Source organism: Pteronotus mesoamericanus, unplaced genomic scaffold (assembly GCF_021234165.1).
Source record: "Pteronotus mesoamericanus isolate MK-2021 breed Mesoamerican mustached bat unplaced genomic scaffold, CSHL_Meso_final contig_94, whole genome shotgun sequence".
Lineage (NCBI taxonomy): Eukaryota > Metazoa > Chordata > Mammalia > Chiroptera > Mormoopidae > Pteronotus > Pteronotus mesoamericanus.
This window is the reverse complement of record NW_026555285.1, coordinates 50,513,140-50,529,955: the sequence shown is the minus strand read 5'-3', so window position 1 is coordinate 50,529,955 and position 16,816 is coordinate 50,513,140. Positions and strand designations below refer to the sequence as shown.

The window sequence follows — 16,816 nt, the reverse complement described above, 5'->3', positions numbered from 1 at the left end:
TGCGAGTTTACTTTTCTACGGCCAACTGCATTTGAGAGAGACATTTTCAGGTTCAGGAAGGGTGATGCCGGGATGCTTTAGGGTCTCCAGGGGCATCTGACCTTCAGCCACGTGTGGCCCAGGACGGCTGCGGATGCGGCCCAGCGCAAGACTGTAAATTTACTTAAAACATTATGGCATTTGTGTGTGTGTGTGATTAAGTGTCACAATGTATTTAATGTGCGGCCCAAGACAACTTCCGGTGTGGCGCAGAGACGCCAAAAGGCTAGACACCCCTGCTTAGATAATTATAACAGTTTCTTAGGAGTACATTTTTGAAAACTGTAAGTTGCATGTTTTGTAGGGAGAAGGAAAATGAAAGAAACCAAAATGGAACAATTCCCTCCCCTCTAGTCACCTAGTCAAATAAAATGGCATAAAAATTAACTACAGTAAAATAAAAACATAAGGTCCAGAGTATATATCATTTAACTGGGACAAAACGATAAACCTATACTACAAAGAAGGCTACGTTTTAAATAAGTGGTATAAAAATTGAAGAACTAAAACTTTTCCTGCTAAATAACAATTTTACTACATTAGAGAAAAATTCAGGGCAGCAGTTCTGTGGCGGGCCATCATGGAGCCCCTTAGACAGAGACCCTCAGTCCCTGGGAAGTTCAAGGGGGGGACTCCTGGGCCAGGGCCCCCAGCTGGATGTCAAAGCCCGGCCTCTGAGGAGACAAAATCAGGTCCCAGAACCCAGAGGCTGCTGTCCCTGCAGCCACCCCACGCCCCTCACTCGCCCTTGGGACCGTCGCAGCCCCAGTGCCCCAGAACGCCGCCCAGCGAGCCTCCGGACGGAGGTGCTCTGGCCACCAGGGCGCTTCCTGCGGGCCGTCTGTCAATGGACGCTTTTCTTGGTTCGCATGGTATTTTTTGAAACTGCAACCAGAAAACCACGGGTTAGGAACATGGAGCTTGCAAGAGCCACGGGGAACTCCCACTCTGCTCCTGGAGAGCTGTCATGGGTCACCCCAGGCCCAGCTGTAAAGGGAAGCCCGGTACCGGAGGGAGTGTCCGGCTGTCAGACCCCGTCAGGGCCCGGTCAGTCGCAGGCTGCAGGAGCCCCGGAGCCAGGGAGGGGCAGGGGCAGGTGGTGGCACTGGGGGGCGGGGGCTGGTGAGAAACAGGGGAGGCTTTCCCTAACGGCCGGGGCCTGGCAGCCAGCAAGCAGCTGGGAGGGACACGGAGCTGCAGGCCCTCCCCGCAGCCCTCCCCCTGCTCCAGGGGGCCTGGGTGGCGGGCCGCAGTCTTCTGTCCCTTTGCGCACTGCGAGGCACGGCAGGTGCCCGGTGGACAGGGACAGCAAAGCCACGCCCCTGAGGTGCCGGGAAGAAGCCTGCTGTGAGGGCGGGAACAGAGGGGACACTGCTCCGCGAAGGGGCTCGAGTCCATCCGGAGACCTGAAATGCAGATACTCTCCAACCCCTTGGGAGCCTCAGGAAGAGGGGAGAGGCCCTGCTTCCAAGACCCAGAGCAACACCTGCCTAAAGCCAAGTCTGAGCCGGGGCAACGCAGGGTCACCCAAACGCCCCAAACGCCGGGCCTGCAAGTGTCCAGCAAGGGGGAGCAGCAGCAGCGGCCAGAGGGTGCGCGCGCACGCGCGCGCACACGTGTGTGTGTGATGGAGGGGGGTGCTCTGAAGCCTAAGGAAGAAAAGTCAGTCAATGTCATCAGAACCACCCCAAGAGAATCAGAGTCCCAGGTAAAGCAGATGCTGGAACTGCCAAATCGAGAATTTAAAATAACTATGGTCCATATTTTAAGAGCTGATTAATCATTGAAAATATAGTCAACATGCATAAACAGATGGGGAATTTCAACACAAAGGAAGAAACTGTGAAAAAGAAACAATGCTACCAATTAAAAATACACTAAAAGAGACACTAATGCCTTCATTGAGCTTATCAACAGACTTAATAGTAACAAGAAAAAAATCAGTGAATCAGCAATTGGTCCAATAAGAAGAGACACTGAAACAAAAGATTAAACAATGAATGTAGAGATAATGAGGGAAGGGGGGAGAGGGCGGGGGCGGGGCCTGCGAGAGCTGCGCCCGGGACAGAAGGGCCTGCGGTCGCCTCTCCCAGGGGCAGCGAGGGCGCTGCCGGACACTGCCCACAGGGGCTCAAACCACCGCACAGCCCGACCTGTGAACAGGCCGTGCCACATGGCTCAGGGGACTTTGCCAGGAAAAATCAGGCCACGTAAACCGAGAGGAGCAGGCCCTGCAGTGTGCAGCGGGCCCAGCCCAACCGCAGGAACCCCAGCAAGCAGAGACCTCTGCCGTGGGCTCCGAGAGCAGCGGCCGGGGGGCGGCCGCGGCGGCATGTCGGGAGGGGAGTCAGAGCCCCAAGGGTGAGGACAACTGGACACACCGTCACTGGCTCCGGAGCGAGGGGGCAAATGCAAGGACTGGAAAAGAGACCCCAGGAACTAAGGGCCACCCCGACTCACAGTCCATAAGAGAATTCCAGCTACCCGTCCTTCCGCGGCGTGGAACCTGGAGCTTGGAATGAGGGATGGAAAAGTGCAGAACTAGCCGAGCATGACCCTGCTGTGCTTTTAACCAACATAACTACTCCATCATAAATGGGTATTGTTGCACGCTGCTAAATTTGTGGCAACTTACTATGGTAGCAACACCAAACAAGACAAGACAAGGAAGAGGAAAAATGAAGAGATAATCAATGAGAATTTTCCAAAAATGATAAAAGACAAACCATGAATGCAAAAAGCTCAAAAAATACAAGCAGAATAAAAAGTAATTAACCATCTAGATTTGGCATAAACTGTTGAAACCCAACTATACAGTGAAACATTCAAGAAGGCTGTCAGAAAATAAAGACAAGTATATAAAAAGGAACAATGACACTCTCATTAGAAACCACTCAGGCCAAAATCTTTTTCATAAACAAGTCAGCCCAAGAGAGCACGTGCAAGAGGACAGTGCAGGACCCTGCACTCACACCCCCGGGCACAGTCCCATGTCCACCCACAGTGAGAGCAATTCCCCGGAGGGATGACCGAGAGCTGATGGAAGAGCTTCTGCACCGCACGCGAGGGCGGGGCGGGGGGAGAGGCGGGCCTGATGGAGGGGGCTGGGGGGCACGGGAGCTCTGCAGGCCGAGGGGCCCCTGGCCCGCAGGAGCCAGGCAGTGGGCACGGCTCACAGGTCCCCGCACTGGACAGCAGAGGAAGCGCCCTGCCCAGGTCCTCCGGCCGACCTGCTGCCGCAGGTCCCCGGCCACCCCTCAGTGCCAGAGCAGCGGGAACAGGAGGGCGCCAGGGCTCCTGTGCAAGGGGCTCTGGCGGGGGGGGGGGGGGGCCGCAGCACTGCACTGCACCGAGCCCCCCCTCCCCGTGCCCGCCTGCTGCGCCTGGCGTCTGAGGGCCACGCTCCAAGGAGAAAGCACCGCTCGCCAACCCTCAGTCGCTCGCCAACCCTCAGTCGGACGGCTCCCTGCCACTCCTCTCCCGCAAATGCCCGTTCCTTTGGCAATAAAAACAAAATTAATTAATTGCTATCAAGACAAAGGAGGGAGACAAATAATAAACATCAGAAATAAAAGGAGGGAATTTCTTACGGAGTGTGTGAATGTTAAAAGAATAGGAAGGGGTGGTATCTGATTTGCATTTCCCTAACAGCTAGGGAACTCAGCTTGAGCATCTCTGCATACATCAGCTGGCCATTTGTTAGAATGTTTGTTATCAACAAGACAAGTAATAACAAGGGCTGGAGAGGCTGTGGATACAAAGGAACCCCGTTCTCTGCTGGCGGGAGTGTGAATGGTGCAGCCACTATGGAACACAGGCAGCCTGGAGGCTCCTCAAGCAATTAAGAATAGAGTTATTTACCATATGACCAAGCAGTCCCTTTCCTGGGTATCTACTTGAAAAACTTGAAAACGTTTATTCGCAAAGACATATGCACCTCTATTTTCACTGCAGCATTATTCATAGTGGGCAAGACATGGAACCAACCAAAATGACCTTCAACAGAGGACTTGATAAAGAAGACGTGGTGCATACATACTATGGAATACCACTCAGCCCTAAGAAAGTGAAATACTGCCATTTGCGACAACATGGACGGGCTTTGAGAACATCGTGCTAAGCGAAATAAGTCAGACGGAAAAAGTTAAGACCTATATGGTTTCACTCATATGCGGGATATAAAACAAAGCAACAAATGAGAAAACAAGAAAAATAAACAGAAACTCATAGACACGGAGACCAGTATGGTGGTTACCAGAGGGAAGGGGGGTGAGGAGGTAAGAAAGGGTAGAGAGGGTCAGACAGAGATGGTTTGACTTTGGGTGGTGGGTACAATATACAGTCATGCATCAGAGAAATGTACACCTGAAACCTGTATAATCTTATTAACCAATGTCATCCCAGTAAACCAAAAGAATAATAAAAAGAATATTAGGAACTACTTTGTGCCAATAGAACCTACCAAAATTGACACAGGCAAAACAGAAAACCTGGGGAGACCTGTAACTGTTACATTAAAATTTTAAGTTAAAAACTTTCCCAAAAGAGGGTATCCAGGATCAGTTGTATTTTTTGTAAAGTATGCCAAATATTTTTAAAAAAACTAACAAAAAAACCCCAACAATCTTATATAAGTGGAAACATATGGTATTTACTCTTTTATTGTTTGGCTTCTAATTCAAAGTTCTAAGTTTACAGTAAAAAATTTAATTTAGAATATCATCAAAGACATAAAATATAATTAAAAAAACAAAAATAAGTATAAGACCTTTACAATGAAAAACTACTATAAAATTACTGAGAAAACTTAGAGATCTCAGTGAATGGAGTTATAAACAATGTTCACAGATTGAAAAACTCAGTATTATTATGCTATCAATTCTCCCTAAATTTAATTAAAGATTCAAAATAATCCTAACTCAAATTTCAGCAAAATTTTTTTTGGGGGGGAATGAGGGAATTGGCAGGCCTATTTCCCTAAAATTTATATTAAAAATGCAAACAAACTGAAAAAGTCAAAGCAATTGTAAAAAAGAAGACTTAGAAGACTTACACTACCTGATTTCAAGACTTTTTATACAGCTACAGTAACGATCCCTGTGGTGTACTGGCCTGAGGACAGCCGTACAGATCACAGAGCAGTATGGAGTCCAGAAACAGATGCAAACATAGGTGGTCAATTGGTTTTAAACGAACATGCCAAGGGAATAACGGTACTGAAATGCTGATGTGTACGTGGATAGCAACAAGCACGGGCTTTTAACTTGCCATACGTACGAAAATTAAGTGAAAATGACTATGGACCTGGTCATAAAAGCTACAACTACAAAACTTTTAGAAGAAAATATAGGAGAATATCTTCGTGACTTTACAGTAGATAAAGATTTCTTAGGGCACAAAGGTGCAAACCGTTGTATTAAAAAAAAGTTTTGAAATGATGGACTTCAAAATTAGAAACTTCCTTTTCTTAACACTTTTAACAAATGCAAATATAAGCTACAGAATGGAAAAAATATTTGCAATGCATTTATGTGACAAAGAACATATATTCAGAATACATAAAGAACTTATATTTCAGTAAGAACGACCCAACTTTTTTAAATGGCAAAAGATTTCAATGGCCCATAAGCACATACCAAGAAACCTGCTTGTCATCATTATTAGGAAAATGGAAAATAAAACCAAAAAAGTTATGATTATCCAGCCATTATAAAGGCTTAAATTAAAATGACTGTCAATACCAAGTGTTAACAACAATATGCAAAAAAAGGAACTTTTACACACTGCTTACAGAAATGTAAAATGCGAGCACAGTGGGAACGGGCTGGGAAGTCCCTTGTAAAGACAAGCACGTACAGACGCTTCCCGGCTTCCAGTGGAGCACCGTCCACATCCAGCTGAAAAGAGCTTACGCAGAAAACAACTCTTCCACATCTAACCTACCAAATATCAAAGCTTGGCGATGCCTACTGTAAACATGCTTGGAACAATTACATTACTCTGAAGTTGGGCAAAATCATCTCTTCTATAATAAAGTGTCAACTATGTCCTGGAATTTATTATGCATACTGCTTTCTCACCATCGTAAAGTCGAAAAATTTAGGGCTAACCATCCTAAGCCCCGGACGCTCACTCTTCACCCAGAAATGTGCCTCCTAGTCACGCGCCCGTGCACTCCTGTCCATGACGAGGCCTGCCCTCGCACGCCTCAGAGATGATCTGGTACAGCCCCAGACCGGAAAAAAGCCCAGATGCCTACCAGCAAGCTAACAGGTTGAGGAACTGTGTGATGCCAACATGACAGAGTGCTCGGGAGTGAAAATGGACTGCTCACGTGAAAAAAGAAAGGCCCAGGTAAATCTCAAAAGCTCAAAAGCTGAGCGAAAGAAGTACGTATGATTCCATGTATGCAGCACCCTAGAAAAGACCAATGCAAGTTACAGTGCTAAAAAGTACGGGTTTGCCCAGGGCAGAGATGGGCTAAGTGACAAACGGAGCACCAGGGAGCCCTCCGGCGTGATGAATGCAGTCTCTGTCTTGATTTTAGTGGTGGTTACATGGATATATAAACTGTTCAAAACTCATTACAAGGTACACTCAAAATGAGTACTTTTATTGCACTTAAACTATAAACAAATGGCCCCAATAAAGTTTATTTGAAAACTAAATACAGAAAAAAAATACAAATACAAAATATTAGAATTCTTAGAACAAGTCAAATAAGAAACACATGGCTTCAACATAGAAAATTAAAAGCTGGTACTGAAAAAAAATTAAGAAAAACTAAAGAAATGGGAGGGATATATGATGTTCATAGCTTGGAAGTTGCAATCTTGAAAGTGATTTATAGACACAATATAACTCCAGTTACAATAAATCTGTAAATTCCATTCCTTGCCAAAACCACAGCAAGTTGTTTTTAGTCTGCTTTTGTGAAATTAATCTTAAAATCTAAAGAGAATTGCCAAGAATCAAGAACAGCTAGGACTTTCTCCAGCAAAAGGACAAGGCTGCGCAAGACAAGGGTCTTTATGAAACACCACAGGCACCGGGGGCGAGGAGGACGAACAGGCAGAGGGGCTGAGCTGACGGCCTGGCCCGAGTCCCGCAGAGGGACCCCCGCCCTGTGGCCAGCGTGGCACGGGCGCGGGAGAAAGGAGAGTTGTTCAAAGAGATGCTGCGGGGTCACCTCGTCCAGATTACTCCCCACTTTGTTGAATTCACAAAAGGCAATTCCAGTCGAATAATACATCTAAATATAAAAAGCAAAGAATAACGCAGCCAGAAGACAAAGGGGGAACATGAAGGCAAAGATGTGACCTACAACAGAGGAAGCACTAACACTACTCCATAAACTGAGTTTCATTAAAATTTACCACTTCCATGGATCAAAACAGATCATACAGGTAATGATAAGAAAAGCGACAGAATGGGAGAAGACACATGTATATATAAAAAATATAATCCTCAAAGGGATCAATTTAAAAATGCATAAACAATCTTTACAAATTAATAAGACAACTCAAAATTTTTAATCAGCAAGAGATTTCAACAGGCAAATTACAAAAAACAAAAGAAAACCAAAAGACCAAAACCCCCCCAAAACAAAAAGAAAACCAATACATATACAAGAAGGTACTCAGTTTCATTAATCATCAGGAAACTGCAGGCTAAAAACGCAACGGAACACGCCACTGCTACCGCTGTGGCTAAAATGCACGACCGACAGCGCTCGGTAAGCCCTGCTGGAGACAGGAAGAGCGCGGCTCTCACACGCTGCCGCTCCGTAACCTCACACAGCGCTGAGAACCGGCTGGCGACGGCGACTTGACCTGCGGTGGTGAACACTTTCTACAACAGACACAGATGACGTGTTACAGAAGTGTGTACCTGACCTTATGTCACTTTATTAACCAATGTCCCCAGATAAACTCAATGAAAAAAGAAAAGAAAACCAGTGGCACTGTCTAGTACAATTGAGCTTGCACAAGCAGCATGAATCAGAAGTTCTACTCCGTGTTATTCACCCAAAAGACATGCACACAAACGCGCAGAACACCCAGGGGCCACACACAATCGGCACTGCTGTGCGAAACAGAGCGTCTCTGCGACAGCCCAAACTACAGAACTCCATGGCTGCCATCAGTGAGGCAGATAAATAAACTGTGATATGGACTTACAAAGGGATAAAAACAGAATAAAAATAAACGAACTACTGCTACATGCAACATGGACGAATCTCAGAAATGTAATGTGGACAGAAGCAGCCTGAGACAAAGGAATACGCAATCCCATTTATATAAAAATCAAAAAAAGACAGAACTGACCTAATCCGAAAAGTCAGGGTGGGGAAGCTGAAGAGGAGCATGGCCAGTGTCAGGAGGAGGAGTCTGTGGGGGATTCTGGGGGTTCTGCTTCCGGACGTGGGGGAGCAAACAGAAGTGCGGTCGTGGGGCCTTCACGCTCTGCACTTGCGTGACACCTGAATTAAAACTGTGCACACACGTGTGTGTGCAACTTAACTCCAAGAATGTGGCCAGTCTCTTCTAGGAATGCTCTTTGATACGCTACTAAAAAATATTCTTATCTTTTAATCACAATAAGAAAGTATTTGGTTATTCAAGTTCCATTATGTGTGTTATATATAATTTGAAAATTTATTTTGAAAGACTGTATTTCAACTTTTCATTACCATCCCAAAGATGCCCAATTTTATTATGTTAACATTTGTGCATGTTTCTATTTTATTGGATTTTGTAACAGTCTATATGACAATGGATTATAAATTTGGCAAAGTTAACGTTTGAAAATTATTCAAGATCTCTGGGCTCTGAAATATAACAACAGATCTCCGTATAACGAATAAACCACCAAAAGTATTAAACCGATGCAGTTACGCACTGCAGTCACGAAGCTCATCGCGGACCGTTCTCAGGAGTCCCTCCCTACCCCGGCGTGTCCAGGGTGTGCCGTTCTGCCTCTCTCCGAGGCAGAAGGAAGAAGAGTAAACGCGAGAAGGCTGTAACGCGTACCTCATGTTTTCAGCCGAGTCTTCGGGCATGGGAGCAACAGTTTGCACAGCGGGAAGGTTTTTACTGGTAGCACCGTTCACAAAACTGGAAGAGGAGGAAGAGGAGGACCCTGAATCCACGGCACCTGTGTCCAAAAGAGTGACACTGAGCCTTAAACATGAATTTATTTAATAACATTTTTATTACATCATTACTATCTGATTTTGAAGAACTATTTACCTGAATTTTAAAACATACTTCAATGATTAAAAAAATCATTCGCTATTAGTACACTAATAACACTTTATAATTACAGATAATGTTCTGCATTAAATGCCGGTTGATTTACTTATATTAATCTAACAAAACTATATTACAAATAGGGTATAAATAAAAGACATCAACAAATGAAAACAATTTTTGATAAAATGAGGCTGATAAAACAATGTAAATTTAGATGTGAAAAACTGTTCTGTTTTACGTCTGTGCTATAGTATTCTTAGTTTCCCTCACTTAAGATATAATTTACCCCAAGTTCTCTGAGGACAAATTGGTGGCACTGGAGCAATCTCAGATGTTTATTCTGATCAAATGACCATGTCAGAAGGGCTATGCTGAATATAACTGCACCTGACTTCAAAGGAGTTCTCCTCAGTGACCTGAAGATGCCATTCTGGAACAGACTTTTCTATAATACACCAGCTAAGTAAGCACGTCAAAGTGCTGTGGAGTTGAGAGACATCTAGTGTTCCTAAATATTATCTTATCTTACATTACTCCCATAAAACGGGACTACTCCCTGTGCCAAACCTACACAGCATCCACGTGCCAAACCTACACAGCATCCATGTGCCAGAACAGACACTGGATGACGGCCCCCTTTAGATGCTGGCCCAAGAAATGTGTGTGCGCAAACCTCTAAGAAGGAAGGTTATTAATTACATTTTATTTTTCATCATAATATTATATACTTCATACTATCACTAGACCTCTTGCTACCATCCATTCTTATTATCTACTATTAATTCATGAAATAGAAATTAGAACAAAATAACTTGTTTCATATAAAAAGTGATTTAATTTTTCATTTACCTATATTTTTTAAAAAGGATGCACTCAACAAATACCAAATGCAGAAGTTTTCCTACTACATTGGCATATTTTAAAAACCTTAACACTTTTTCTCATGTATATTTTGGTACGAATGGTTAAAATCATTTTTTATTCCTATTTTTAGAAAACAAAATGAAGAGTAAGATTGTAAACTGAATATAAACATTTTGTATAAAGTCTTCAGAAAAGCCAGATATAAATATTCATTTATAATATAGGTAAATCAAAGATACATTCTTTAACACAATGCCATTAATGATGTTATTTGCTCATATAAATATCAGAGTACATTCTACTTACTACAACCCATAAATGTGTTGTTCATGATATGTCTCTCTGGTGGTATGATAAACAAGATAGATACAGAAAGCACAAAGAAGAGCTATGAAATTAATAAAATGGGAAGAATCTAAGTAATGATAATAGATGGAAAAGTTCAAGGCTCTACAGTTTGGAGAAGAGAAGGCTACTAGAGTCAGGGAGGAAAAGTCAGGGATCATCTTGCGTTGTATAAATACCTAAAATGGAATCACAAAGATTTGGGTAAGGATTTATTTAGCTATTAATCAACAGGAACATTTCTGGAAATTCACACACACACAAAAAAGAGGCTATTTTAGGCAGGCTTTTAAAATTTGTAGTGATTTGGAATTCTCTGTTCCTAGAATCATTAGAAAAATGTTAGACGATGAATTGGAGGCCGTTGTAATCTAGGTATGTATATTAACTCAATGTCAGACCGTGGCTCTTAGTCACATGCACTTTTTATCAAGGTGAAGCTCTTGCACATCATCGAGGTTCTTAGGGGAGCTCTGCCTTCCCTCCGAGGGTTCAGCAAAAAAACACAGATTGGGATTCAACCAGTAAATGTCACTGACATTTAGTACACCTTGTTATTCTTATAAAATTGACTAGCTTTTACGTAATAAACTTCAGGATTCAGATTATCTTTGGTGTTGCTCCCCGAATACCTTTCAGCAATCAGATGTCACTCCAACAGTAAATAGCACTGTTTTGAGAACACTCAAAATGAAATGGTGTCCTCTAAAATGACCACGAAGAAATACATCCTGGAGCTACAGGCGAGTTCTGAAAGGTAGTAACATAAAGTATGCCCTTCTCACAGACTAACATGCCCTTAAATGATCAGGGTGTCTTATTTTTAAGATCAAATAAGTAGAAAAATGAAGATACAGAAAACAGAAAGAAAAAGATGGGGTATCACAAAAATATATAAGGACGATACCTGTGGTATTAATCATACTTTTTGGTGTAGCTCCAGCTGCAGCAAATATGTTGGGCGTGCTGCCCGTGGGCAGCCCGGTCCCGGCCGCCGTGGCCCCCACCGTGGTGACGGCCAAGCTCCCGGGAGGTGGCTTCTTCACAGGCACCACGACACTCCTGCGAGAAAGAGATGGTGGGAAATGATGAACAACAAGAACTTTAGGATGGACTGGAACCCAGCTGGGCGGATATACACAGTCAGCGTACTCTTCTCCTTTCTTCTTCCTTAGTTAAAGCTCCTGAGCACAAGTGCACTGATGAAAACAATATGGATATCATGGATATAGTGTAAAGTGCACTGATTATTATAATTCACGTGGCAAACGTTTATGTAGAATTTGGCGTTTGTAAACATTTCTCAAGAGGGCATGTGGGCTATAATCATGAATTTGGGAAAATGTGTATTCAAGTCAGAATATTTTGCATGTGCACACAGAGTTTTTTCCTGCACAATATACATAAAAGGTCAATCTTATCTATATTATATTCTCCATGTATAAAATAGTCATTAACAACTTTGAAAGCCAAATTCTAAATCTTCTTCATAGTAAAGCAAGAAATTAAACTAAGGAATCAGATAGTAAATATGTATGTATTTTATTTTTAGGGAAAAAAAGAATGCTTTTTCCTAGTAGTAATGTTATTATAATGAAAAAGAACTAAGATGATACACTAGATATTTGGTGAAAATGTACTTAGTTTTTAAACCTTGACTTTTTGCGCATAGGAGTTGAGCATTTTCTCTCCTATTTCTTTAGCATATTTAAATGATTTTCACAAAACAAAAAGTCTGAATGTGATGTGTTAATCTAAAACTAGAAATGGATAGGAATATTAGTCCATTTAAAAGAAAGAGTAACCATGTTTCTAGCTTCCCTCTACCCGAAGGAGAAAGCACAGGGACCCCATTTAACCCCTCTCCCCCAGCACAACTCGGATGGTTCTGAGCTTGCTCATCCAGCACAGGGATGTTCCGCCTTCTTCCACCTCCCAACACACATACACCAATTCCTATCATTCTACAGAGCACCAAAAGTGTATTTTTTGTCAACCTGACAAAAAAATAGGAATAATTTTGATTTGTTCACACTGAATGTCTATTGTATTACCTGGTGTCATTGTTTTATCTGACAGTCCAAGGGAAGAGAGGTCAGCGCCCCTGACTAAATAGGCAGGTATTCCTGCTCTAAAGATTCTTGCAGCGCACGGCTTAAAAATCGCTGCTCTAGAAAGTACATGTATGTGATGTTTGAAGCTCAAGTGTAATGCTTGAAAACTGGTGTCTGACGGTACAAAACTATCCTATGTAAATCAGGACTTCAAATGCATCTGTATTTTACAATTTCCTCAGTGAAAACCTCTACTTAAAAGAATCTTTATCAATGGCTCAAGTGCGACTAAGTCAGTGACTTACACTTCCTTAACGCCACTATTTTTTTTTCAAAGAAATACTTCTGTTAATGTTGCCAACAGCTTCTTCAATGTCAAAAACCGAAATCTGTAAGAATTATTATTAATTTTAGGAATTATTATTTATTATTAGATTTATTGTTACTCTTTAATTTTTGTAACCAAATAACTTTTATAACCAAAATTATTTAAGGTTATATTATAATAATAATTTTAAATAATTTCACTTGTGCCAAAAAATTTTTCTTCATTACATCTGGGCACCTTGTTTTTTAACTCTTTATGGATACCGTCAAATTCACTGGACTCAACCCTGAACTCTCGGCTACGTTATGAACCCCCCAAATCCAGCCTGTGTCTTCTACCCCTCACCGCTGTGGCTCAGCAGGCGCCTCCATCACCCTCCCCCAGGGGCGGTGAGCGGAGCGGGCAGGCTGCAGGAACGCAGGGCCGCAGGACGAGCCCCTCTGCGGCCGTGCCATCAGTGGCAGCTCCTTCACCGCCATGGGAACACAAGGCAGGTGCCCCCTATGTCACATGGGGGGCGGTTAATGAGACACCGCAGTGTGCTGTGTGTAACGCACACCCATGTTTCTGGCCCAAACTTTCAGGAAAAAATCTTTCTTTTTAATTCAATTTTTTATTTATGTATATTTAGATACTTGGTTTTTGTATTTAAAAGAAATTTTAGCATTTATTTTTTAATACACTCTGGTATACAAACTTTATGTAACAATCACAAAACACAAGAACAGATACAAGGTATTTCAGGTACTCCCCATGTATAATGTGCATCCTTATTTTTCCCTCAAAAATTTGAGCAAAAAAGTGTGCGTTAATACATGGCAAAATATAGAATTTAAAAGGCCTTTGTTGATTATATCTTAGAAATGTTAGTAATTGTTACGCTGAAGTGATAGGAAGAGAATTATATAAGATAGGCAGTATCTAGTTTCAAAAGTCTACATCAAGGCCAATGAAAAAAAGAACAAACTATGATTTGGGGTTCACCTTCTCTAAACTTGTCGCCTAATAATGAGACCACTCTTTCACCGACTGTCTCTCAAGAAAACAAAGGGATCAAATCTTCACTGGAAAAGAAGTCCTCAGGGAAACTTGAATACTCTCTCCCTGCATCTCTCAATAGGACCCTCAGACGGCGGGACTGCTAACCATCACCAAAACCGCTGCTGAGCAGATCGTTACCGACTGGGCAAGACTCTCTGCGAGCCCTCTGCAGGCGCCTTGTCAGGGGCTGAGGCTACGAGAACTGTGTTATGAAAAATCAGTTACACGGATGAGAGAAAAACCTCTCATCTCAACGACCTGAAGATAAATGCAAACACCAGTCTACGCCCGACTGAAAGCATCTGACTTAAAGGCAGCGGGTGGGGACGTCTGCCGGCAGCTCACCGACAGCGGCCTCGTGGGCCCCGCAGCGGGACGTGGCGCGCAAACAGAGGAGTGCGGGGCTCACGGCCCCGGCACCAATGGCTGGCAAAGCGGAGGTAGGATTCCACCTCCCACGACTACTGAGACACGGGGCGTGTCTTCCAATGGGCCACTGACGTTTTCCAGGCTCCATTCTCCTCACCTGTAAAGTGAGGCTCGCGGGGTTGTTATGGAGATAAAAGGTAAAAGTGCACGTGCAGCGCTTAGCGCCTGGCCTGGGTACTGTGAGTGGTCAGTCCGCGTTAGCTGCCGTGGGTACTGCCGAGACGCCCCGAAGTGCTGACGCGGACAGACCTCATGAACAAAACCCGTCACGTGGGCTTAGGCACCGCATTTCAAGAACGACCGTGTCCTGTCCACGAGGCAACAGTGAGGGTGACAGCAAACCTGGAAACACGGCCTGTGAGAACAGGCTCGGAGACTGAAGCGTTACAGAAAATAGTGGGGAAATTCTGCCGACTAAACATCTGAAGGTGCTCAAGGAAACAAGGGAAACTTCACGCATCGCCAAATACCAAATCAGGACCAACAAGAGGAAGAAATCTCTGGTAACTTTCATGAACTCCTGTTTCCAATCCCTGACGAGGTCACATGGTGAGCATGTCACAGGGATGCGGTGAAAAGGGTGGGAAGCTGGATTTGCCTGCTTCCTCAGATTCCTTCTCCGCCGGCCACTTTGTGCGCTTGATGACTCTGGCCACGTTGTTCCTCTGGAGCCACAGGACTGGACCGTCCTGTCCTCGGTGTCATTTCCTCACCAGCACCATCCGTTCTGTGGCACCTGCAACCCCTCCATATGCTGAGAAATCTATTTTACAAATAACTTGAAAGTTTATAGTTATCAGTGTGTGTTGATAACACATTCATTGTCCTTTGGAATGCTATGGTGTATTTTCCACTACTTACATATGAACATAAACATTTTCCACTCTCAACAAAACCTTCTATCAGGCTATTGCTCAACATTTGCCACTTAGGGACCTATCGCACCTGCTCTGAAAGGCTTGCCCGGGAGCCCGTCGACCCACCTGCGGTGCCCTCAAGGGCGCATGCACACCCGGAAATATTCACAAGGTTTCCCAGTACATTTACATTTTCTAGGGTGAGCATGTAACTTTTATCTGGATTTCAAAAATAGAGCCACACAAGTTAAAAGCCTCCAACGCCTCCAACCTAAACTAAACATATTTCACTCCAGGTTTCTTCTAGATCTCCTATTTATGCTCACGGAATCCTAAAATCCTCTACATTACACACAATTCACCAATTGCATTTTTCTATGTTAAAAATATTCTTTCCATGTTTTCCCACACAGTGTCACACTTCCATCCCCCACCTTTAAGACTGTAAGTTAGAAAGACGTGGATAATTCCCTTATATACATATGACCTTCAGACACCAAGGCTGCAAAGCTTATCATCAAAATGCCACACTCCAGGAAATCTACTTCACTTCAAGCCCAGGTGCCACCGAGTGGTCCCTTCCATGCTTTGTAACCCACTGAGGACAAATTTCTCCAGCACTGGAGTTATCCTGTCTCAAAGCCAAGGAGATGCTGGGATCTAAGATTCATTCATTCATTCCCGCAACAAACATCTCCCGAGCAGCAGCATGTGTGAGGGGCTGCTCTAAGCCCCCCGGCATAGCAGGGCCATAACAGAACAGACAAAATCTCTGCCCTCGTGGGATGTACGCTCGAGCAGGGAGAGAGAACACGCAATGACATAAATGAGTAAATACAGCACATCAGGGCGGCAGCGCTCGGAGAAAAGGCGTAAGGAGTAGTGCTGGAAAGACAACTAAGAGAACGCTCCATAAACAGTGCAGTTTAAGGGCACATGAAAGGGGGGTGGGAACAGCTCTGAGCATATCCAGGGAAGGGTGTGCCAGGCGGAGAGGACAGGGAGAGGCCGGTGTGACTCGAGAAGACTGAGTGACGTGTGGAGTGGCGAGACAAGGTGAGACGGGAGAAGCCATGGGGGGCTCACGTCACAGGCCCCCGCATCCCACTGGCTTCTCCAGAGTGGGATCAGCAGCCACCGACAGCTGGTGGACAGGGCAGGGACATAACCTCAGGCCACAGCAGGACCCCTCTGGCCGCTACATTTGGGACAGACTTAATGCGGAAAACAGCAAGGGGGCCGCGGGAGCTGGTCAGGAAAATACTACAATAAGCCCAGTGAGAGACGACGGCAATTGGGATTAGAATGGCAAAGAGAAGGTCCTGAGAAGTGGGTCCGCTGTGGACAAACTTAACAAGCGAGAGCAAAGAGAATTTGGAGGAGACAGGACGCAGGTGTGAGAGAAAGTCAAAGGTATGTACAGATGTTTGCCGTACGCAACAGAAAGAACAGAGCGGCCCTCTGGGATGGAGCAGGTTTTCTAACAAGTCTTAACTTGTTAATCACCCAACACTAGTGACGCTGATGCAGCGAGTGGGTGCGTAAGTCTCTAGTGTAGGCCAGGGGTCTGGGCTGAGACATAAACTTGGGAGCCGTCTGCCTTTC

General features: G+C 44.2%; 1 protein-coding gene across 3 annotated transcripts in view; it reads right to left on the bottom strand.

Moving 5' to 3' along the window:
- The window catches only part of NBEA (neurobeachin), a 482,091-nt gene that overhangs the window by 321,221 nt on the left and 144,054 nt on the right, over positions 1-16,816 (bottom strand). For 2 of the 3 annotated variants that reach the window (XM_054586547.1, XM_054586549.1), the window contains exons 31-32: positions 11,410-11,564; positions 9,072-9,195 (exon numbers count right to left, since the gene is read on the bottom strand). In XM_054586547.1, coding sequence (XP_054442522.1) covers positions 9,072-9,195; positions 11,410-11,564 — 279 coding nt within the window. The remainder of the gene's footprint in view (positions 1-9,071; positions 9,196-11,409; positions 11,565-16,816) is intronic. The other variant, XM_054586548.1, reaches the window with a different exon arrangement.